A 24,889-nucleotide genomic window follows, 5' to 3' on the forward strand; every position below is an offset into this window, starting at 1 on the left:
TATATCATACTGAGAATTTTCTGGTATTTTGACTTATTGCCATTTTTTCAGGGAACTAATTCCTAAAGGGCAAGGGTAATGCCACATCATATCACCATACAACAAAAAGGCTGTAGGCAGGGAACTTGCTCCAAGGGAACTTTTAATGGCACAACATGTTTGGAGCCCTGCATGGCAGAGTTTATACACACTGTCCCTTTATTCAGCATTAGCCTTTTACACAGAGTAGCACTTATGTCTCTTGGAATATAATAAATACGTTTTATGGTAACTGGAATTCCATGGAGATTCAATAACGGCAACAGAGATTGGGGTCAAGATTGCAGAGAACGGTTAATAGTCTCAGTTGGCTCCTGTAATTACCATGTTCCCTAATTATTTAGTTTCATAACAGGGATATGTGTTGCGTCAGTCCAGTAAGCAATGGCTGAATATGGGATAATCTGTCAATTATTCCATGCAACACTACAATTTTCCTTTTTTTCACAGCAAGTCTTGGCTTTGTGTCTGTGTTGCTCCATGTGGGGTGCATTAGCCGTTGCTCGGTAGGTAAGAGCCAGCTCAGCTTTATTCCACATGGTCTGATTTATTAAATATTTTTGGAGGTGTTAATTATTATTTTTTTGCAATAATGCCATTAATGCCACTAACTGATTCATCATAGCTCAGAGGCTTAACAGTACATGCTGCTCAGGCATGGTATAAGTTGAAACAGCTGATATTGGATTTGGGAAAAAGAGTAACTAAAATAAAATTCAGACTTTATACTATTTATTGACCACTATTTGAGGCCCAAAGTCTTGCAGTAACTTGTAGTATATATTACAGTTATTGGACTTGTTATCCAGAATGCTGGGGCCTGGGGTTTTCTGGATAACAGGTTTTTCTTAATTTGGATCTCCATACCTTAAGTCTACTAAGAAATCGTTAAAACACTAAATAAACCCAATAGGATTGTTTTGCCTCCAATAAGGATTAATTATATCTTAGCTGAGATTAAGTACAAGGTTCTGTTTTATTATTACAGAGAAAAAGGAAATCAATTTTAAAAATGAGAATTATTTGATTAAATGGAGTGTGTGGGAGATGGCCTTACAGGTTTTCCAATAAGGGATCCCATACCTGTACCGCAAAACTAAATTAGACAATTCTAAGGTGGCTGCTACTGCTACTTCTGTAATAGCCCCAATAGGAGGCAGCAGCAGATAAGAATTTCACTCCAACATAAATCATGCAATCCAGTACAAGTGCCTGAAGATATATCAGAACTGCTATAGAAAAATAATTACACAGAGCAACAGTCTTGGTAAAAAATGGAAAACTGGATCAACCAGTGACCTGAGTTGGGGTGTGGGTGCCATTGGTTGGCCCTGGACTGCAAGAGCCTGCACTTCCCATACTCTGCCAAGAAATCCACCTGGCATTTTGGCCATTTAAGTGTTTCACCAAATGGTACTAATATTAACCTTGTCTGATATCCTTTTACTTGGTTCCTTGTTACCAGTAGGATCAGGCCTGGACTGGCAATCTGGCGATTCTGGAAAATTTAGGGTTACCAGATCACTTGAAAATTCAGAGACATGACTAGAGAATCCAGTTGGAAGGGATGTACTGATTGCAATATCATTTAAATGCAGTCAATTGCAGCATTCAGTTTTAAGAAGTGCCCCTTAATGTTCAAGTGATCTGATAACCTGAGGCAAATGCCAGAGGGGCTGCTGTAAGATGCCATAGACAGTCACTATTAGTGATCTAGTGGGGCTGTCTCTGTAATTGAAATGCCAGGGCCTATTTTGATTCAGGGCAAAGTACAGTTTTCAATGTTTTCAATAAAAGCATTGACCTTCCTATTTTTTTAGCTTTTTTCTCTATTGTAGGAAAGGGCATTTCTTATATAAGAAAGGGCCAATTTACAGGGGTGTCTCCATTTTATTACATTGCTTATCTTTTCCCTTTGATTGATTTTTCTGTTCAGAATAAAATTGTAATGGTCCATGAATACGCTAAGATCTGTGTGGTCGCACTGGGAAATGTTACAATGGGGTGCTTGTGCAAGTCTGATGAAGCTGCAGGGGAGCCTTGGGAAATATAAGGAAGACACATATATAAGAAACACTTATCGGTGCAATTTTTCTACAAACAGAAGCACAGACCAGCAAAAAAAAGAAAAAAAATGAGTGATTAAATACATTAGGGAGTAAATAACATATTGGCACCCCCACCCCCTAGTGTATTATCCTTTCCATAGCTATATGGAAAGTTTAATTGGCAGTTTCAGCCCTGCAGTGTTGTAGAAAATGAGTTTCAGTTACAACCTGTGACCACTGTTCTATCCAATATAAATATAGTTATAAAGACAGCTATAAACTCAGCCAAAAAACATGACAGAGTTGATGCTTTTTTGAAGCAAAGGATATAAACTTTGATTCTACTTCTCCAGGCAAGCACAAAAATACTATAGGGCTCATTTACTAAGCACAAGTGCAGTTGCAAAGTGCTGACGTTGTTGTGTAGATTGTCGCCATTCATTGCACCTACTTGCACCCAAAAGTGTTCCCTGCACTTGGACATTTTTACACTAGGTGCCAATGCTGCCAGCAAATATTTGTAATATACTCGAGTATAAGCCGAATATAAGCCGAGGTACCTAATTTTACCTAAGAAAACCTTTTTACCTAGGAAAAACGTACTGACTCGAGTATAAGCCGAGGGTGGGAAATGCAGCAGCTACTGCTAAGTTTCATCAAAATAAATACCAATAAAATTACATTAAATGAGGCAACAGTGGGGTATATGTTTTTAAATATTTATTTCAAATAAAAACTGTTAACTAGCTCTGTAAGTGGAGGGTCAACAAAAACAATTGTTTTATCAACAATGATACCTTAAGAGTACTCAATCAGCAACCAAGCTAAAACACAAAGAGTTAAAATAGTATATTAAGTCTATTGAGAATAGTAGATGAAGATGAATTTGGGAGAAGGCCAGGGCACTGGAGGGTCTGGTTGCAGGTGGCCTAATTTGCACACAATGGACAGAGGGTGCTAGTCTGGAGGGACCCGACTCGAGTATAAGCCGAGGGTGACTTTTTGCGCACATTTTGGGTGCTGAAAAACTAGGCTTATACTCGAGTACAGGTATAGGACCCGTTATCCAGAATGATCGGGACCAAGGGTATTCCGGATAAGGGGTCTTTCCGTAATTTGGATCTCCATACCTTAAGTCTACTAAAAAATCAATAAAACATTAATTAAACCCAATAGGATTGTTTTGCATCCAGTAAGGATTAATTATATTTTAGTTGGAATCAAATACAAAGCATTGTTTTATTTTCACAGAGAAAAAGGAAATCAATTTTAAAAATCTTAATTATTTGATTAAAATGGAGTCTATGGGAGATGGGCATTCCGTAATTCGGAGCTTTCTGGATATCGGGTTTCCGGATAAGGGATCCCTTACCTGTATATACAGTAAATGATGTGCAAGTGCTACAATTAACAAAGGGGAATCCTGGAGCTACTGGCACCTTAAAGGGAAAGCACATTTACTTGGTTTTTAAATTGGACACAATGTTGCTGGAATTATGGGATAAAACTGTTATCGATAAAAAAACATGTTGAATTGTGGCTGAAATTGCACTTCAAGCAGTGCAATTGGGCCCATATTGTAGTAAATCACTATAATATTTATATATATAAAGGTTTTTTTAACTCAGAAATGATTGATGTCAGTGTACAAAGGAAATTGTTCCTAATTTAATCATTATTTTAAATGAGCCTGGTTTTCTATTTAAATGCAGCAGACTTCCTTCCATAGGAAAGTATTTAGTGATAGTGTTTAGTTCCTGGGGATTTGGGAACGCCTGATATGATTTCTATTAGCCAAGCGCAGAATTGAATTTCCTCTTGCTGTCTTTGTCTCTCCAGCTCATGATTCCTAACAGTCTCCTTTATCTTTTTTCCAGGTATCTAGAAATCCCAATCCACTGTTTAATAGCTTGAGGTTTCAGAAGCCATTTGACAAGTGAGCTGAAGAAATCCCGTTTGTATATGAAAAAGAATAGAATGTAATTTCTCTTTTGAAATCCATGTCTAAATAGTGGTCTTATCTCCCACTGATAAATACCAACCAACAAAGCCAACCCCTTTATCTGATCTGATATGATGCCAGCTCTGCGCAATTACAGCCTTGGGACTTTCAAACAGTACAGTGTAACGTGAGATAAATATAATGAAGACTTTTGGGAATAGCGGGCATGACGTGAAGTTATTGTCTGCACTGATCTAGGGCGCATCTGTATAAATGGCTAAAAATAATTGCAGTGATCAGTGGAGGCTTATTGTCGCTAAGGTTCTTCGGAAAAGTCCTTCAGGGCCCATAGGTAACTAGGAACCTTTAATGAGGTAAGAGTATTGCAAAGCATTAGAATGTGCAGTGCCTGCTGGAAAGGATAGAACCCGTACCATACAGCATGTTGGGAAATATTTTATTATAGTTGCTATAAGGATTGAGAAACCCTCACTTCTGTTACACTGTATGGCCAAATGTATATGGGCACCTTCCTGTCAAACATCTCATTCCAAAACCAAGGGTATTAATATAAAGAGTAACCCTTTCTTGGCACACTTTTATAGAACAGGAATACACTTGCTTACACCTGATGTGTTACCTGTGGCAATCCAGCAGACCTGGCCTCTTCGCGTGTGGAAGATACTGGGAAACAGCAATTTTAAAGCACAGTGTCTCCACCTAGTGGGCACTGAGAAAAAAACCTCAAAACTTTGAAGCAAACAAACCTTATATTGAAATAAAACCTTATATTAACAATCCTGCACTTGGGACACTTGGAGGACCTATCTGTTTCATTAGTAGATAAAATACTGACTGTCTGACTAGCACTATAACTAGCACTAACTAGTTCATAGTTTTCATACTGTGGGAAATCACTCTTTGGCAGAAGTGACTATGCCTTTTTCAAGGGAAGAGACAGTGAGAGCCAGGGTAACTTCAGGCAGGTACTCACCTGTGTTTTATTCACAGCACGGCTGTCCGTAGGGCCCTTTTCATTTTTACACAGCATATGCAACAAACAAAGGAAAGTTTTTTTCTCTTATGATACCAGAGAATACTGGTCTACTGGCAGCCAGTATATTAAAGAAACCTGATCTTTGTAAGTTACTCAGCCATTATTAGCGAAACTCCACGCAGTAAATTCAACTACTTTACCCCCAGTCTCTATTTTCCCCTCAGCTCTCTTCAGCTTGTATTTTTCAATTCCAGATTCCTACTTTCCCTACTTCCCAGCCCCACTCTTCATTACAGGCAATGTTCCCTCTTATCTGTCAAGTACCATTGAATCCTATAGCGGCTTAGAATAGTAGAGGAATAGAATAGCCAGTGACAGCCTGTCCTTGACACATTTGCAAGGAGAAGTAAATGCCCTCATTGTTTTCTATTTCACCCAGTTTCAAGGAGAAGTTAACCCCCTCGTTGTTTTCTGTTTCACTCAGTTTCAAGTGAAACTTAAACACATTATTGCCAGGGGCGCTTCTGCCATTAGGCAAGTTGAGAAACTTGCCTCAGGCGGCAGAAGCGCCCCAGTTACCAGGGGCGGCAAAAAGCCGCTCCTGGTAACTTTAAGAGCCGAATTTCCGTTTTTTAAACTGGAAATTCGGCTCTTCTAGTGCAGAGAGCGCAATTGCGCTCTCTGCACTAGCGATCTCACCGCCCCCAGATCCGCTCCTGCGCTCAGAAGGTAAGCGCTGGGGAGCGGGGGCATCCAGGAGCCGCCTCAGGCGGCAATATGTCCAGAATCGCCCCTGATTATTGCTTTCCAAGAATGAGTGCCAATGCTCCTAAAATAGCTGCTGGAGCAATTTATTTCAAATGTATACCATGTTGAGTTTATACGACTTTCAAGGCCTGAAAAAAATTAATTTTAATAAATGTGCTCCTTAATTTTGTATTCTTAAAAATGTGCACACAAGTTTAAAATGTGCACACAAAATCATTTTTATGTATATATATATATATATATGTAGGGGAGCTGTGTACAATTGTCTCTCCTCTGTGTTGTTATTGTGCAAGGAGGAGGAGCCCCCACCCTCTGTGTGAGCTGACAGGAAGGAAGTGAGAAGGAGGTGCTGCTGGAACAAGGAAGCAGAGAGACACAAGCAAGGTGCTGGTAGCTCACACAGTGTTCTGTATAGGAAAGTAATTGGGAACCCCCCAGTGGCAGAAAGCATGCTCTTTTAGGGCGCAGAAGGAAAGGGGGTCCTATTCTGGGCTCTGAAGAGCAAAGCGTGCTCTTCTCCTTGGGGCACGGAAAGCCAAATGGAGTTCTTCTGAAGCACTTGCCACATAAGTGGGGGGTTCCCCTCAGCAGTTCATAAAGTACCAGCTATGTTATGTGAGTGAGGTTGCCCCTGGCTGGCAGGCTGTATCTATCTCTGCAAATTTAAAGGTATAGCGTCCTGCCAATAAATACATCAACCTTTCCTGTGTGTGTGTGTTGTGGATCAGAGAAGTTTCCCAGGGAGGGGTACTGCAGTCCAACCTGTCCCGGCCCTGGGTAGAGGCACGCCATTTATCAGTGTACCTGCTCTTCCAGATAGCGAAGGCACAGGGCTTATATAGGACTTAAATAGAAGTGGTAATTTATTGTGACGTGGAACTTAAGGTTTTGGCTGCATCCACAGCTTTTGTCAAAGTTTGCAGCCAAAACATTAGTTCCACGTCACAATAAATGACCACTTTTATTTAAGTCCTGTGAGTGGGGAATCTATCTTTATGGTCAATGTGATATCTGCTATACTGCATCCAGGCACATTGGCTCCAGAATTATATGTGAGTGCCTGTATTACCATGTATTATATATATATACTGTATATAACTGTATATAATGATTTTCTTAAGACTCTCACCAACTTGCTTGGGTTAATGCTAAAGGATTTATTAGGTCTTCCTGTGATGTTCTGATCAATGTTCTCTCTGTCTCTCACAAAAACATGATTAACCAGCAAAATTAAATGCACGATTATACACCAACTTATTATTCACTGCAAGTAGGATTCGCTAATGCAAAGCAGTCCTGATTTAGGAACCATTTATGGAAATAAGAGTTGTATATAGAAATCTGCTCCCCTTTACTGCTCACTGAGTGAGAGGGAAGGAACAATTAGAAGGTAGAACACAGAGTGAGAGCAAGTAGAGAGTGAATGAAGCCTCTTACGTCAGCAGCGGGGTTTCGTGTAGAGAAATGATTAGTTTGGAAAGCTTAACTAGAAGTCATTTTGCAATCATTCCCACAAATGTCCATAGCATGTCACTGATACATTACTGAGCAGCTTCAGTTATTTGTGCTGCATTTACGTGATTCGTGATTTCACAGTCAAGGCAACGTAAGTCTGTTGACATGGAAGTTGAAAAGCAAATTTACATCGATTTATTATAAAACTGCAATTACTGCCATGGCGCAGGGGGTAGGTACAGGGCACCGTTGTGGGCCGCTCCTTAGTTTGAATGATGTACAAGTTAGGGGTCGGGGGATACCTACATGGCTAATGCAGTCAGTGCTGTATATGGATCTAAAGCAAATCTGAAATGGACCAGAAACAGCACTTCCTGCAATAGTACCACTGGTGGCTAGGGTCATTGTACAGGGAGTGTCGGCCCAAGAGGGTAAAGATTATAATCACTGGAGGTGACTAACAAATTGGTATCCCTGGTACCGCCTTTTCTTGTACTTTAAATGAGTGTAAATGAATAGACAAGGTATGAAAATCAAAGATTCATTTTGCTTTCCTGCAAGTGCATTTAGCTTACATTCTACAAAATATCAATTATTCATTTACTTAAATTTTTTTTTAAATTCTTCTTTTCGGCATTAAACGCCTTAACAAAAAAAAGTATATGTAAAACTTTCTTTTGGCCGATTTTTTTAGCTCCAGGCCAATGAGCCTTTTAATTTAACCCTGACCCCTTATATCATACATTCCAGCTTTGTTGCCTACACAAGTGTCAACATTCTTTTCATACACACTATAGCTGTGGGTAACCCTTGTTAAGGAGATTATAAGAGTGAAATGCATATAATACTGTAATGTTTATTTTTAAAAACTAGAAGGGGATGTTGTAGTGTTAACTGTAGGTAACAGTTAAGGGAAACCCTTTCCGAAGCCTCTCTAATTTGCCTTAAGGGTGTAAAAAGATTCTTTCCTAAATCCAAGATGGCAATCAGACCAGTGCCTAGATCAACTTGTACTTGAATCTAATGTATCAGCCAGTACGACTGATTCAGGGAGAGAATTCCACAACTTCACAGCTCTCATTATAAAAAACCCTTTCCAAATATTTAGATGGAACCTCTTTTTCTCTAAACGGAGTGGGTGCCCTCGTGTCTGCTGGAAGGACCTACTGGTAAATAAAGCATTAGAGAAATTATTATATGATCCCCTTATATATTTATACATAGTTATCATATCACCCCTTAAGCGCCTCTTCTCCAGTGTTAACAGACCCAACTTGGCCAGTCTTTCTTCATAACGGAGACTTTCCATACCCTTTATCAGCTTAGTTGCCCTACTCTGAACCCTCTCTAATTCAATAATGTCCCACCCATTTGAACACTGAAGACCAAAACTGCGTGGCATATTCTAGATGGGGAATTACCAGCTCAAGTAGAAGAATGATCCCCTCCATCTGAGAATCTATGCCCCTTTTAATACAGCACAAGACCTTGTTGCAGCAGCTGCTGCCTGGCATTGCTTGCTACAGCCAAGTTTATTATCTACAAGGACTCCAAGGTCCTTCTCCATTATGGATTTGCCTAGTGCATTCCCATTAATCTCATCTGCCATTTAGCTGCCCAGATTGCCACATCTTAGATAGAATTAATTGAAATGCAGAGTTTTGTGTCAGCTGCAAACACTGATACATTGCTTATAATACCCTCCCCTAAGTCATTAATGAACAAGTTAAATACAAGTGGACAAGGCTGATACTAACGGGTTATTGCCTGGTAGGGGTCTGTTGAGTCCTTCTACATAGAAAACCGATGATAAAGAGTGGGGCACTTGAATAGAACTAAAGCTATCACTGGCCTGACTAAACTGAAATATCTGTAAAATCCGTATTCCATGGTACAGGTACAACTTGATTACTTACTTTAAATAAAACGTAATTGGCAGTAAAAGCAATAATATGTCTGTCAATACATTTTTCATATTCTCTAGTTCCTTTTATCCTTTTCTAGTGGAGGTCTACCTACTGGTTATGAACCTGTGCACCCAGGGCTGGAACAAGGGGTAGGCAGAAGAGGCACGTGCCTAGGGCGCAACAGTGAGGGGGTGCTAGGCAAGTACCTCTGTGCCAACCCCTAGTCCGGGATCTCTTACTCGGCCCAGTGACTGCGTGCCTTCCCCCCTCTACAGCATCCCTGCATGTGCGTGTTTTCATTTGTGCACGCGCGGGGGGTAGAGTGGTGAGGGTTAGGTGGCCAGCCAGAATGCCTAGGGTGCCCGTTCGACTTGGCCCGCTTCTGCCAAGGCCCAAGATACCTTTTTGTTGTACAATGCAGAAAGTAGGACGCTGGTTGGCAGCCCTCCATGGCCTCTTGAACATAACCTCTGTTTTTATCAACCAACAAGTATGTTTTTGGGGTGTGTGAATTTTGTGCATATACTGTATCTAATAGTATATTCATACTAGAGTTCCATTTGAATTATCCTTATACTTAACACACAGCCCTAACACAGAAACCTATAAAATTACCTTGTTTTATACCCAATGCTAAATAAATACACATATTACAATGATCAAAGTCTGTAATTATTTCATAAATATCATTCGAATGATCTCTTTCAACTCTACTGGAAGTACAAAGTAAATGTTTCAAATGGCCGTGAAGCCAGACAGACTGCCTTTTGCTGAGGCGATGACATGTTCATACATACCGAACAAGAAATAACAAGATACTGGTCCCATGGCTGTGTGTGACGTCTTTTGACTGCCACTGTAATAGAGCTGAACAAAGGCCTACACTATCAAATGGGGGCAAACTGATTTCAAGGAAATGTTTTGATTCCTTAATCATTCTTTGGAGCCACTAAAATAAAAAATAAATAAGGATTCGGTGACAGATGAAATTTGTTTTCACATATTTAGCCCATTCCACCCTAAAGTTACTGAGACTGAATGACTTAGATTACTTGCCTGTATAGTGAGTTGTGAGTATGGGAACCGGGAAGGCAACCACAAGGGCTGCTGAGGGGGCTGCTATAAGGTGCCACAGACAGTCACTATTTATTGGGCCGGGGGGGCTGTTTGGGCCTCTCTGTACTTGGAATGCCAGGGCCTATTTGGAATTTCAGTCCAGGCCTGTTGTCCACTGTCATAGTCACACAGCTATGTGCTTAATTTGGGTTGAAGGAGCCTATAAGTGCCATTCGGACACAAAACGCGCAAGGCTGTAGTCTGTGGGGTTGTTATATATCTCAATGATGCTTTAATAAAGTCTTTTTTGCATTCTTAAATTTTGGAATTAATTCATGTTTTTCCACTCCCTAACTATCTAAATGACCCACAAGTTATGGGGCATGATAGGGTATATATATATGTATGCCCCTCTCAAATGCAGTGGTTCTGAACCCAGGCAGTGCCTAATTCCTCTGAAAGGTGGAGGTTAGGAAGGATATTCCGGCTCTTGAAACATTTTAAGCAGAGGATTTACATTTGTATAAACACACTGGTTCTTTGTTTGCCCTTTTAATGGAAAATTATAATACAAGAAAGTAACATATTAAAAATAAAACATACCGCATTATATACAGTTTCTGTATTTTGGTTACAGAAGAGGGCATGGAAAGGAAATATTAGCCTCCGACTAATGCATTTGTAACCTGATTTCATTATTTTTTGTATTTTTTTTTTTATTTGAAATGAACTGTGATTCTTTGCAAATCAGTCACTAGGAAAGCAAGCCTCTTCCACGCTGTTCCCTTGTTGTTTTTCAAGGTGCCGGTCTAGCTGATTGTACTCGAATGTCACCCGGTTGATAAAATTCCCACTGGAAACCACGCGCACCACCGTATTATCACAGCCGATCTTCATCTGAGCTGCAAAGGTGGAAAGAAGAAAAGTGAGACATGATTTCCTCGGAGCAATAAGAGATTCTTTGTACAGTTACATTTCTGAATAATATACGCAGAGCATACCTAAAGCTATTTTGCTTGCCCTCTCCAAAATCATATTTAAAATTAGTCAAATTGGTTTTAATTGAAAATCAGGCACTCTGCACAGAAAGCAGTGTCAGGAGATGCAGCCCAGCTCTGTATTTGCCTCCTGCCTTTGGCCCCGACGTGGGCAGCGATGAGCAAATGATGAGCAAGTTAGGGGCAGGAGGGTAGGGCAACTACGTGCCTTCCGCCACCCACCCATTTTGAGTCTAGTAGTCCACAGAGGCCTATGGATATTCACACAATGCCCCACGCATTAGACAAACCTGATTTCTGGGCACCGTGTTTAGAAAACAGGCGCTGTTTATAACGGCAGTAACTCTTACTGATAGTAACAGTGGTATAGTACATGGAAACCATATTTGCCTTTCTATACATCATTGCCAGAGCAGCAGTTAAATAGTATAGTAAATATTTTCATGTTTGATATTAAAATCCATTTAGTGTATCTGGACATGGTGTATTTAAACTAAAGTTAGGGGTGGGCAGGTGGCGTTACGGGAGAATGCCTACTGCAGGCCACACTAGATTTAAATAGCAATCCCCAGGTCTCTGTGCTCAGAAAAGGAGCGTAGGGGCCTATGGCTATTTGCACAATGCAAAGAAATGGCTGATAGTGCTCCTTTCTTTGCATTTTGCACATTATGTGGGGCATTGTGAATGGTCCCTATAGTAATGTTGTCAGGTAGTTTGGTCATAAATGATCAAATAGGAACTGATCTATCAAACAGAAAAATCCCATTGGCTGGTGACCTTTAGTGTATGGAAGATCTTTGACCTGCCTAGAACCCAGTTTTTGAGATCAATGCAGTTTGTCCATCCATGGATAAATGTGCGGCTTGGCCCAAGCTTAGCTGTCAGACAAAGGCACATTAGCCCCTGGCTAAAATGTTAATGCCCAGAGCAGCCACATCTCTTACAATTTCTCAGTTATTAAAATCATCTATAATAATATACAATGAGTGTTTATTTTAGGCTACTTCTAATTGCGCTGTATTGGAAACAGTGATTAGCGCAAGGAAAATGTTGGAAGCAGTTTCCACAGTACAGTTAGTGCTTCTGAGTTTTCCCTTGTGTTGTATTTAGTCTCTGTGGATAGAGCTCAAACAGTAAAAGCCTGATTTTGCAGCTGCTGAACTATCTAAAAAACAGGTACACACAAATACTATGGATTAGTTTATACACAACCTGTATCATGGGTCCACCTAATCAATTATTGGACTACTTTATTGGATTTATAATGTCTGGTAGATTGTAAGGCAGCACCAGATTCGGTTAAGGGCTCGGCCAAATCCTAGCACTTTTTGCAGCAGTCATATGGCTGAAGGTGACAATTTTTTGATCAAATGTCTGCATTTTTTTTTCTTTTCTCAAATGTTAATATTCAAGTTAGCAGTTTGGTATTAGGCCTAATGTTTTGTGGAGGATTTAGTGTTTGTCAGAATCCAAAAATGATGGATTTGGCGCAACCCTGAATAAACTGTTTATGTCATGTTATGTCTCCCCACTTCCATAGCAGTACACTGCACACTGCCACTCCACAAACCTCTGATTTCAAAGGACCTGGTTACGGTCTCCAGTGATCCATTAAACAATGGCTCCTACACTAGTGAAAAATAAACCTACTCACCTGAACCATGGAAAGAGTGGCAGAGATCAGCCAAAGGAAACATCTTGGAAGGGTCAAGACCTGCACCACCCAAAAGTTCCACAAAATCCCCAGCATCCCCACATCCTTTTGGTGGTGGCTTCTGTAAAGAGACAGGTAATTATTATGTAGAGGTTTATGTTTAAACATTTTTGTGCAAGGTCTGCAGAAACCATGGAAAATAGATATTAGTGGAGCACGGGCCGACCCAAACCCGTGGAACCTGTGTGTTTACCCAAAAGTAGGGCAGGTTCGGTCAGCCGACTTCAGCCCTCTCTTATGTACTTTCCCTCTCAACCCCTCCTACCATATTTAATTTATAAATGGTGATATCAGAGACAGTAGGCAAAGTAATTGCAGAATATTGGGTCACGCTGGAAAATGTAGAATAGATTCAATGTGGCCCAACAATGTCAACCCATGCATAACTAAATGAAAATTTGGAATTTGCTGACTGCCAAGAAGATATATTTCAGAAAGTATATATAGTGTTTAAATTGTTAATATACACTGATGCTTTGTTAATTAGTTAGTGCATTTTATATATATAAATATCACACTGTGCTTTGTTATCTCTTTTGCACAACAGGAACCTGTACATTTGACTGATTAGAGTCAGATCATGAAATATCAGTTCAGGCCCTGCCACATTCCTAAATATGCCCCCTTAATGCCTCCACTAACACTATATGTAACCGCATTATCTTCACTACCCCCAAACTACACAACTCATTAAATTGCTTAGTGCTACTTATATATGGCCTCAGCTACATACCTTTAGCTGGAGCTCATTGAAGTGGCCCAGTGTAAGGTCAAATATTTTAATCACTACAGGATAAATGATGGAAAAGCTGCAGTTCCTGTGCTGATGGGGAATTATCATTGTAAATCTTCCATTCGGTGACTGTGAGATCACATTACAAGCTAAAAGGGGAAAACAAAAGCTAATTGTCAGATCACAGACGTCCATATATGCTTTCAGCAAATGGCATTTAGATAAATCTGTCATATTAACATGTATCAAGATTGCTGCTACTATTATTCATATTTATCTGTGAATGGATAGAAGATATACAGGTCTTTGGGGGGAAACAGATATTCAGATACAAAAAAAAGAGTGCAGTTATGTAAAAAATACCAATAATTATTGTACATTAGTTTTATTGATTATTTTAGGATAAATAGCCACAATATGAAAGTCTGCAAGACTCACTTAGGATTACACTACATGGTGCAAACTGCAGTTTTCAGGTGCTAATTGTATAATTGCTTTTCCCCCAGAATTCAAGCAGGCACCCACTAGGTTGCATCTGCCAAACCTGTGCCATTTGGATACAACATATGCCAAATTAGGCACATGTTATTGTTATTAACCATAAAGACAAGGGTTGTGTGATTCACAGCATGCAGTTATTAATGCTAATGGCATCCTATTCACTGTCATTTGAATCTATACAAATGAATGTATACAAATAGCGGAAGTGGAATCCCAGAATTACCTCCATGTCTAGGGTAGTGGTATTTCCAGGGTTCACTGCCGACCGTTTGCGCAGCATATGCTAGACAAGTGATACATAACTCCCTACAAGTACATACAAGGTGCATGTACCAGGGCGCGTTTCACTCCTCTCTATGTGTCCTGTAAAAAAAAGAACCTTTGTGGCCTAATATCTATCCCATTCTAATATCTAGCTACAATATATTTTGCATGGCCCCCATCTTACCTGCAAACCCAGCCTCTTGCCCAACCTTTTGCTTGTACTGGCACAAGACTTGTAATCCTTTTACCTGCAGCCCAACCTGCCAATAATGATCCCACAGCAAATTCAGTTATGACTGCCTTTCTGATGAGCAATAATGGAAGATTTGGAGGATAGAGGGGAATTTGCTTTTGGAAATAAGAGTAGAATGCATTGCCAGACCCAGCCCAAAATGCAGGAATATTAACCTGCCCCTGAGCACATTCATTACTAAATCCTGCTCTGCCCTGGGGTTCTCCTTAAAGGAACAGTAACACCAAAAAATGAAAGTGTTTTAAAGTAATTAAAATATAATGTACAGTTGCCCTGCGCTGGTAAAACTGGTAGGTTTGCAACAGAAACGCTACTATAGTTTATATAAATGAGCTGCTATGTCAACACAGGGGCAGCCATTGAAGCTGGGAAAAAGGAGAAAAGGCACAGGCACATAGCAGATAACAGAGAAGCTTTGTAGAATATAATGGGGTTTTATCTGTTATCAGCTAAGTAACCGGTGCCTTTTCTCCTGTAAATGGCTGCCCCCTTGGATACACAGAAGCTTTATTATATAAACTATAGTAGTCTTTCTAAGGAAAACACACCAGTTGTACCAGTACAGGGCAGCATTACATTATATAGTAATTACTTTTATACACTTTCATTTTTTGGTGTTACTGTCCCTTTAAAGTACCAGACCCACTGCAGGACTCCTAGTCCCTAACTAACTTACTTACCTACTTTGTGTTCATATTAACATGTGTATTCATTTATGTTGCACTTGGCTCTGCTAACATATGAATTGCTAATCTTTTTATTGCTTTATGTTTGTCTAGTGCTATGAAAATTTTTAAATTCTGTATATCTTGGTTCTCGTTCAAGCTGGTTCTATCCCTCATACTTAAAAGATAGTTACACACTAGCAGCCAGAGCCACAAAATCAGTTGCAGTAGGGACTCGATTCAAGTCCTATTACAATGACAACTTCTTTGCTCTGAACACATCTTGTCACTTCATGGTATTCCCTCACTTACTATATTCTGTTATAGTAAATAAACCAAAGTACTTTTTTGTGATGATGGTTGCTGTGGCTAATTTTCCCAGTGAGGGGTGCTCATTCAGCTTCCCTGCGCATTCAGCACAGCACTCGGTTAAACCTTTTGGATTTCTTCTATAACAAACTATAATTATAGTATCATTTTAATGTACATTTGATTGTGCACCCATTTTACCTTAATGTTTAAAAATGTTGTTTATTTATAAAGTGTCATTAATGTGTGTGCAGCTCATCCTTTTATAATCAGCATTTGTTATCTAAAGCACAGAGGGTGCCACTAGGAAAGCAAATCCATTTGAGCACTATGGCACTGTCATTACAAAGCTAATAATATTTACATTCACTATCACTTGGATAAAGAGAAGATTTAAAGATGCAGTATAATAGGGCTGGTACTGAACACTTTTTGTCTATTGTTTTAATCTTATTTCTTGAGATAAACAGGGCAAGCAGAGGAACTGAAGCTACTCCATGTTTAGTCCTTAAGAGAGAGATAATGATAATGAGAGATAATTGTGATCTAATTACCTACTTCACAAGGATCAAATATGGAGTAGCTACCGTGCCCTGTTTAAAAAAATAACAAATCCATACATTTTTCATGATTAAATCAATAGGCAAAAAGTATGTTTATTCCTATTCACTGAACTCATGCTGACAAATCGGTATATTATCCCTTTAAATGATAAAACATAAGACCAGACCAGCCTGATATACAATGTTTATTCTAAGAGATGTTGTTCTAAAAATCAGATGGCAAAGCAGCCAAAACAGGGTTAAACATGGCTAACTGGAGCTCTATATTCCTCAGTGTCTGCAGCTGAATGAGGAGTGGGCATGTTTCACTCTCTGCTTATGTTTCATATCCTCATCTCTGTCTGACTTGCTCCTATCAGCCACTGACCAATGACAATCCAGTAAACAAACTCCTGTGCTTTTTTTCAAGTCTGGTATAGGACAGTCCCTGCTTTTGTTTTTTTAAATCTAGTACAGAGCAGTCCCCTGCTTATTTCTCACATGAGGACGGCCACTGGCCCTGTAGGTTTCCAGGAGCTGAGATCAGAGTTGAACACAATAAGATGCAAAATACAAAGGCTTCTAATTAAAAAATGGTAGAGAATTTTTTATACATTTGTATCTTAGTGGTCTAAATAACACACAAGGATTTTGATTTTTAACTATAGATCCCCTTCAAGTATTCAGCCCAACAGCTTGTTATGCTAAAGACCTGTTTAATGAATGGAGCTTTCCAAAGTAAAAATACAAGGGTAGAAGAGTTTGCTAATCTGTTTTTAAGCCATCTCTAAACTGTCCGGCTGTTATTGCATTCTGCATTGTTTTACAAATACTGTGGCAGTAAGGGAATTAAAAACAATAAACAGCCATGATTAGGTTTGGCAGCGTAAGGGGTTTCTCTGGTTATAAAATCCTACATAATATTTATATGTTGAAACAATAAATTTTGCCATTCTGAGATGCCATACAGCTAGAATGCTCCATGAAAAATCAATAGTCATTTCTGGCCGGACATTTATCAGCTGAGGCTAACAGTCACTTCATTATTTCATTGCCCCAGAGGAACATATCACCCCGCCGGCTGCTTGGTAAAAGGACCAACTTACGGAACAGATTAGGAATCTTGCGGATTGTTAACGTAAATCCGTGCCCGGGCTGCTGGACCCTGAAGAAAATCATTGCCACATTTTGAGATGACCTTGTAATGCTCCCCACATTGCCCTCTTCACAGATATCCGTGTAACGTTCCACCGTGGAAAGTGGGTGATCCAAGGAACTTGGGAATTTTTCCCCTTTAATGATCCAGCCATCGAATACCTACAGGCATGCAAGAGTTAAAAGCACAAAAGCCAGTACATTGGTGAAATAGGCCATGTTAGAAAAGAGCATAAAAGATTAATCAAATATGGGGATATGTGCTGACATATCTGTTCTGGTTAATGTTCCTAACTACGACTAATTGTAATTATTAATATGCAATTTAAAGAATGGCGATGGAATTTGAGCAATTACTCCCCAACGCTAGTTTAAGTAGCCCCAGGGGAATGCTTTAACGCTCGCACAAAGCATTGCAGGAAAAATGTACACAATAAAGTAGCCTTTATGTTTTGTTTATTTTACCTTAAAACTTCTACGTAAATTGTATTTCTTTCAGTGTGGAATTAACCCCTTTGTTTGAGCTGCTTAAGGCTGAGTCCCTTTCTTCCCTATCTTGCCCAGCGGCTCAAGCAGGTGACACAGAAATCACAGGGACATTATGCTTTCATGATGGAGCCAAGTGTGCAAGCAAAGTAACACAAAGCAAAGCAAGATAATTACAATGAGTGGGGAACTTTATACAAGGACTTTATTGTCAGAGTATTGCCGTAAATCTGCAATCTGAATGTAGCAGCCTTATTATTTAAAATCATGGCACCAGTGGAGCTTACAATCAAAGTCCCAAGACATTTACACACACTATAGGCATTTTTTTTAACAGGAGCCAGTTAACCTGCCTGTATGTCTGTAGTGTAACAAGTGGGCGCTGGGCCACCCCTCAAAAAAAAATCTTCGGAGGGGCCCAGCGAACACAGAGCCCCCATCTGCACAGCACGATCCCCCTTTGTCGGCTCTCACAGTCGCTGGAATATTTAAATGAGTGGCTGGGGAGGGGGTATTTCTAGGCTATAGAGAAAGCAGACCCCACGGCCTGAGCCCCTGCTTCCACTTTAGTTACACCACCGTTGTATGTGTTGGGAGTGTGGGAGAAAACCTGAGAACTTGGACAAAACATGCAAGTGTGGGGAGAACATACAAACTCCTTGCAGATAGTGCCCAGGCTGGAACTGAACCTAGGCCCCCTGCAGTGCAAGGCAGCAATGCTATATATATATAGAAGAGTACAGTCAGTACTCGAAACGTTGGATTTTTTTCAATAAATATATATAATGTATATAAATATATCCAAAAAAATATATATATATACAGGTACCTGGGGGTTTCTGGATATAGGTTTTTTTTTCTTAACTTGGCATTAAACCCAACAGGATTAGTTAGGATCAAGTATAAGGTACTGAGAGGTGAGCATATGATAATACAAAGAGAATTTTGATTCCTGTTTTAGCTGTAATTTGAGTAAATTAAATGTAAATTAAGTGTAATGATTACTATTTTGTGTAGCTAAGGCTAATAAATGAGCTGAGCATTTTGACAATATCTCACTGCCTCTTGCAGTTAATGCACATTTCCCCTTTCACCGCAGTGAGACAGAGGTGCAAAATATGAGCAAATGCATTGTTTGTGGCTCAGTTACGTAATACAGCACATATTCACAAGCCTGATTAAATGAAAATTAGTATGTTGTACAACAATGTCCTTGGCCGGGCTGAAGGCCATAAAAATCTCTTGGAGGGTCTCCAGTTGGCAACCCCTTGTAGCCTTTATTAATGCAAGGCATACACAGATATGGAATGGAGGATGGTGTCCTTGCATAACTTCACACATTATACACTCTATACAGGTCACCGGAATGGCACTCATTGATTGCTCGCAGTGACCTCATCCCTATATACATGTAATAGGACTTACATGTAACACTTTATAAATGTATCCTGGGATAATGTTATTTTATTGCATCATGAAACTTATAACTCCTGTGCCCATAAGTTTACAATGATTCTAACCTTCTCAGGGGAGTTTTTCTATGAGAAAATCAACAGGGAAAGTTGCCAAATATTTTAGTAATTACCTGAAGAATCGAAATGGTGGTTACATTCTATGAACGTGAAAAAAAAAAATTTGTTCTAGAGGAAAATCTTTTTTTTTCTGAATGCAATCAGAGTAAGTGATCTCCATCTCTAAAAAACTGGTTACTTATCTAAAGCCAAAAAATAAATTGATGTAAAGTTACTCAGAGTGCTCTGCTGAGCACTTTTGCAGTTCACATGTTCTATATTTAGTGATTGCTGTGATATTAGCAGTTTTAGACTGCTAATTTCAGGCTTTAGGCTAAAAAGCTCTCTTTGAAGGTGAAAGCATTAGTAACCCAAATTGTCTAAGCACTTCCTACATTGTAAAGAAATAGTCAGATAACCCTAGAGTTACCAGGTATACCAAGTCTGGTATGATAAGTCTAAAACTGGCACTTTGATGTGAAAGTGGGTGAATTAGGGTTTTTTCTAGTTAACATATATACATATATATTAATATGTCTGGCTTGGTTGGAGTTAATAGCCTCAGAATACTACAGTTGAATGTGAGTGGTATGTATGTAAATAATAAAGTAAGGGATTGTTTATAAGTCTCCTGGCTGAAGATTAAGTACGGAGAAGATTTAACATAAACACAGCAATGGGATTTTCTGTCCTGAACAGTTTCGCAACAAAGAAATAACTGAGTCTCCTGGTCCAATTACATTCAGCAATATCCTTTTCCTTAGGGGGAATCTCTTACCAAGTTATATTATTTGTTAGGTGATGAAGAGTAACTTACAGAGAGCTGTTCTAATCCCTTTGTAAGATAAGAAATTGTATATTAGATTATCTGAAAAGAAATTGAATTTCAGTTCTGTTTGGGCCACAGGTGACTTAGGGCTCTGGCACACGGGGAAGATTAGTCGCCCGCGATTAACTCCCTGTTCGCGGGCGACTAATCTCCCCGAGTTGCCTAGCCCTGCCATCCCACCGGCGAACATGTAAGTCGCCGGCGGGATGGCAGACGCGGCGGGGCGATTTCCGGAAATCGCCGAAAAAGACTCGCGAGTCTTTTTCGGCGATTTGCGCGAAATCGCGCCGCCGCGTCTGCCATCCCGCCGGCGACTTACATGTTCGCCGGTGGGATGGCAGGGGTAGGCAACTCGGGGAGATTAGTCGCCCGCGAACAGGGAGTTAAATCGCGGGCGACTAATCTCCCCCGTGTGCCAGAGCCCTTAATAGGTTAATTGTGCCCAATTTCTTTCCAAGGTGCCTGTAAATTAGAAGAAGTAGAAACTATACTTTCACAGAAGTGAGGTGTGTGTGTATTATATCAGCAGGGGCCAAAGAGTCAGAAGCAGCAGTCTGGGTCGTTGGGTGGGGTGAAAACTATGCAGCAGAACTACATAAAAGATGAATGAAGTAACTTGAACAGCACATTATGGGACCTGTTATCCAGAATGTTCGGGACCTGGGCCTTTCCGGATAATGGATCTTTCCGTAATTTGTATCACCATACCTTAAGTCTACTGAAAAATCATTTAAACCCAATAGGATTGTTTTGCCTTCAGTAAGGATTATTTATATCTTAGTTGGCATCAAGTACAAGGTACTGTTTTATTATTACAGAGAAAAAGGAAACATTAATTTTTTTTGTTTCACAATGAAAATGAATGCTGGTTAGTATGGCTTTTTTTGGTATATTACATAAATTATATATAATATAACTATCTACACATAAATTTTAAGGACAAAATATGTATGCACAGAAATAAGCTGAAGGCCATAAGAAGACTCCCAGGGATGAAAAGATGATTTATAGCTACTAAATCAATGATATAATCTCTCAAAATAAATGCACAAAAGCTAGACAGTGACAGCTAGCTGGTTGTCTATAAACTGCAAAGATTTAATACGTACATATAACCACACAAAGTGTACATAGGAGTAAATATTATGAAACATATTTCATAAGATCAGCAATAAATAAATTCATGACCTCTGGGACCTGGCAGGGTCCTTTATTACACATGCATTTATGGCAATCATAGGCTTATTATTTAAGTTATATGCTGGGCCACTATTCCCAGACCCCATTTTAGAAAATGTCCGTATACCTCCTCCCAAATTGTATATTTTTTTCAGTTAAAGATACACATCTGCATTCATTTTTCCCAACTATATGTATGCAACCTGCAGGATAATAATAGAAATCATTATGATTCCATCTATCCCAGTTGATCCATAATGATTTTGGTATGGTATCACCCCAACAAATCTGATCACATTAGACCAAACATGACCAATTCATTCTGAACCAATCTTATATTGATCTTTTTTTCCTGGGAAGCCTAATCAGATAAATATCGATCAATGCTTAAAAAAACACAATTGCCCATAGCCTTCTTTGGGATCCAGCATCCCAGACTTGTTGTTCTTTTGGCTCATCTGGGTTAATTAATCTGGAAGGCTCAGGCAATGGTGACTATTAATACTGACTGATATTGAAACTGGTGTATCTTGATTATCTTGCCCCTAGATTTTAAATATTACATGAATTCTGAAGCTGCCTTTTGTTTTAACTTTCCTGCTTGGGAAAAGCCAATTTTAGGCTGAGAATGATAAGATTTGTAATTCTGCAGCATCTTTAGGATAAAGTTAAACTTACTTATGTGATTGTAGATTGTAGAGTGAAGTGGAGTAGAGTGAGTGAAGTATGGATCAACAGTTATCATTTATTGGTCTAGTGCAAGCAAACATTTGATTGGTTACTGTTAATTTCTAGACCTGGGCAAACTTTGTACCTGTTAATACATAACTGCCTTAGTGTATATCGAAGATGCCCAGCCTAATGTCATACAGCTAGTACTGAATTGTAACACAAGACTTAGCTCATAGATATGTCAAATTACACTGAATTGATTCACTTTTAACAGAATAACATCACATCATTGCTGCACGGTCTATACCCTACCTTAAGGATGTCCCCTCCAAGGCAGTCAATGTTTACAAAGTTATATTCAATGACAATAATCTCCTCTGGTTCTCCAATGATGAAGAGAGCACATTGTAACTGAGGGCGGTCTGCCTGGAATGTAAACTGTCCTTCTATACTCAGCATGTCAATGCATCCTAATAAGGGGGGGGAAAGAAGTTGACAGAGGTATAGAGAAAGAGTCTTAATATCATCAAGTAAACTGTGCGGAATTATAGCCTAACAATAGTAACAATAGTCTGATAGCCTAACAATAGAAGATTTCCTTTCATTAATGTTTTAATACACTGCAGAGCTCAGTGTTATCAAAATAGGGTTTCTAAATGCAATATAAAATCTGTTTATAACTCATTTCTACTTAATAAGGATACACAATGGTACAGATGTCTGGTGGTTCATTTTTTAATAATAACTAGAACACAGTAAAATGTATAAAGAGTTAGCTATAATAAGGAGTTAGCTATAATAAGGAGTTAGCTATAGGTAAGCAAAAAAGTTTTTGGGGAACAACTAAGAATTAAAACCATGTAATTCTATTATTAAATTAGATATAGGTAAGGCAGAAGAAGTTCAGATTAACAGCAAACAGGTTAAACAATGCATTACCATGCTTTAATGCGTATAATCATAAATCCCCAAGTCTTCTCTTTAGTTACTGCATTCTGCATTGTCTTACAAAAAGTATTGGGAAATGAATGGTTAAAGAGAGGCTTCGGTAAATACAAATGTTCCTTATCATAGAAATGAGCATGTTAGGGTATCCCCATGGAAGAATGCATACTTACTGAGTGACCTTCTGTAAATCTGCCCTTCTGACAGCTCTCTTTTAAAGTCTGAGTTTAACAAAAACAGAGCATCTTCTGCAGCCTCCCTCACCTCAAATAAATACAGAGACATCAATAAGTGGGACCGTTACAATTTCTCAATAAAGAGTCTTTCGGAATATTAGTAAAGCGGACAAACTCTAAGCCCTGTGGGACCCAGCTGGCAGTTCCTAAGTTTAGGGCACAGAGAGTTTAATGCCTGTATGGCAGGTGTAGGAATAGAAGGGCTTGCTCACCTGTATATACCTGCTTTCCCCCTTCAGAACAGCCAGGAAGAGAAGTAGCAGACACCAGTCAGGTCTGGAAGCAGAAGTCATGATGCAGATACTGTGTGTCCGTCCCTTACTGTTTGTCTTTGCCTCCCTTCTTCTTGCCTGTGTTGATATCTAGGAGGAGCCTGAGGGGTTTCTGACAGACCACTTTATATAGAAAATTGAAGGGGAAGGCACTTGGTCTTCACACTGATAGGAAATCAGTAACCATGGGTTACCCTCCCTGTAAGAATAGTTGGATGTGACGCAGAGAAGAATACCAAATCCTACCCAAGTCACATATTTCATTTTTAACCTTTCTTCGCATTTTGTCATTGGGTGGTGATTGGGAAATGTCACAGCAGGTAAAATAAGCCAGCTGTGCTTGTCATTGGGCTGCACATACTAACAGAAGACAAAAAGGCTTGAAGGCACTTTGCCTGTACAGTAGAATTTCTTTTATAAAACAAAAGCTGTGTAAATCGCAATAATTAAACATTTACAGACAATGAAATAACCTGCATACTGTTTCAAGAGCCAGTATGTTCAATATTAAAATACAGGTATGGGACTCGTTATCCAGAATGCTTGGGACCGGGGATTTTCCACATAAGGGGTCTTTCTGTTATTTGGATCACCATACTAAAAAATTATTTAAACCAATGGTTTAAATAAATTACCTCCAATAAGAATTCATTATATCTTAGTCGGGATCAAGTACAAGGTACTGTTTTATTGAAATTATTTTTCAAAATTATTTGATTATAATGTCTATAGGAAATGGTGTTCCAGAATTAAGAGCTTTCTGGATAATGGGTTTCCGGATAATGAAACCCATACCTGTATTTCCTGCAAGTTTTAGACTAAGCAAAAGAAAGTCATCCACAGTGTAAAACAGGTTTTTTTTTGTGTATTTAAGACTCCCATATAATATAAGGGAGGTGCAGGGTGTTATTGGTTAAAAAAATCACCATTCAGATAGCTTTGTTTGGGATGTCTAATTTCAATGCAAAGGTAAGATATGTATAGGCCGGGGCATGCCAATATATCTTTACAATCCACACTTACCTTTGATATGGGTATTGGATCTGTTTTATTATTACAGAGAAAATGGAAATATGTTTTAAAATGTTGAATTTTTTTATTAAAATGTAGTCGATGAGAGATGGCCTACTTGTGATTCAGAGCTTTCTGGATAACGGATCCCATACCTGTATTTGTATTTCATTTGTTAGACAGAATGTATAAAGCCGCTCACTCACATCAGCCCAACAAAGCAGCTCACCTTAGAGACATCAATGATCTGGCCCAGTTATCAAGGGGTTCACCGACCCAAGTGCACGTTTCCATTACACACAATAAAGTCCTGGATCAAGAATATCCACAGTGTCATCAGGAGGCGGAGCCCAAATGAGTTGGCATCCAAAAAAAGTAAATCATTGGGGAAACTGGTGGAAA

General features: G+C 39.3%; 1 protein-coding gene across 1 annotated transcript; it reads right to left on the reverse strand.

Moving 5' to 3' along the window:
- Positions 1 to 10,748: 10,748 nt before the first annotated feature.
- Positions 10,749 to 23,658, reverse strand: crhbp (corticotropin releasing hormone binding protein). Its single transcript, XM_002940867.5, has 7 exons — positions 23,417 to 23,658; positions 23,142 to 23,232; positions 22,336 to 22,493; positions 17,298 to 17,508; positions 13,658 to 13,806; positions 12,865 to 12,985; positions 10,749 to 11,114 (listed from the first exon to the last, which is right to left on the reverse strand). The coding sequence occupies exons 1-7, from the start codon at positions 23,495 to 23,497 to the stop codon at positions 10,960 to 10,962; spliced, it is 966 nt and encodes a 321-aa protein (XP_002940913.1). The 5' UTR covers positions 23,498 to 23,658; the 3' UTR covers positions 10,749 to 10,959.
- Positions 23,659 to 24,889: the final 1,231 nt, after the last annotated feature.

Source organism: Xenopus tropicalis, chromosome 1, assembly GCF_000004195.4.
Source record: "Xenopus tropicalis strain Nigerian chromosome 1, UCB_Xtro_10.0, whole genome shotgun sequence".
Classification (NCBI taxonomy): Eukaryota; Metazoa; Chordata; class Amphibia; order Anura; family Pipidae; genus Xenopus; species Xenopus tropicalis.

What these genes read in the sequence shown, in the direction of transcription:
- crhbp (XM_002940867.5), bottom strand. Translation starts at nt 23,497, where the DNA reads ATGACTTCTGCTTCCAGACCTGACTGGTGTCTGCTACTTCTCTTCCTG. An exon ending in GATTTACAGAAGGTCACTCA is followed by an intron (nt 22,494 to 23,141) that starts GTAAGTATGCAT and finishes CCCCCTTATTAG; the next exon opens with GATGCATTGACATGCTGAGT. An exon ending in TTGGAGGGGACATCCTTAAG is followed by an intron (nt 17,509 to 22,335) that starts GTAGGGTATAGA and finishes GCATGCCTGTAG; the next exon opens with GTATTCGATGGCTGGATCAT.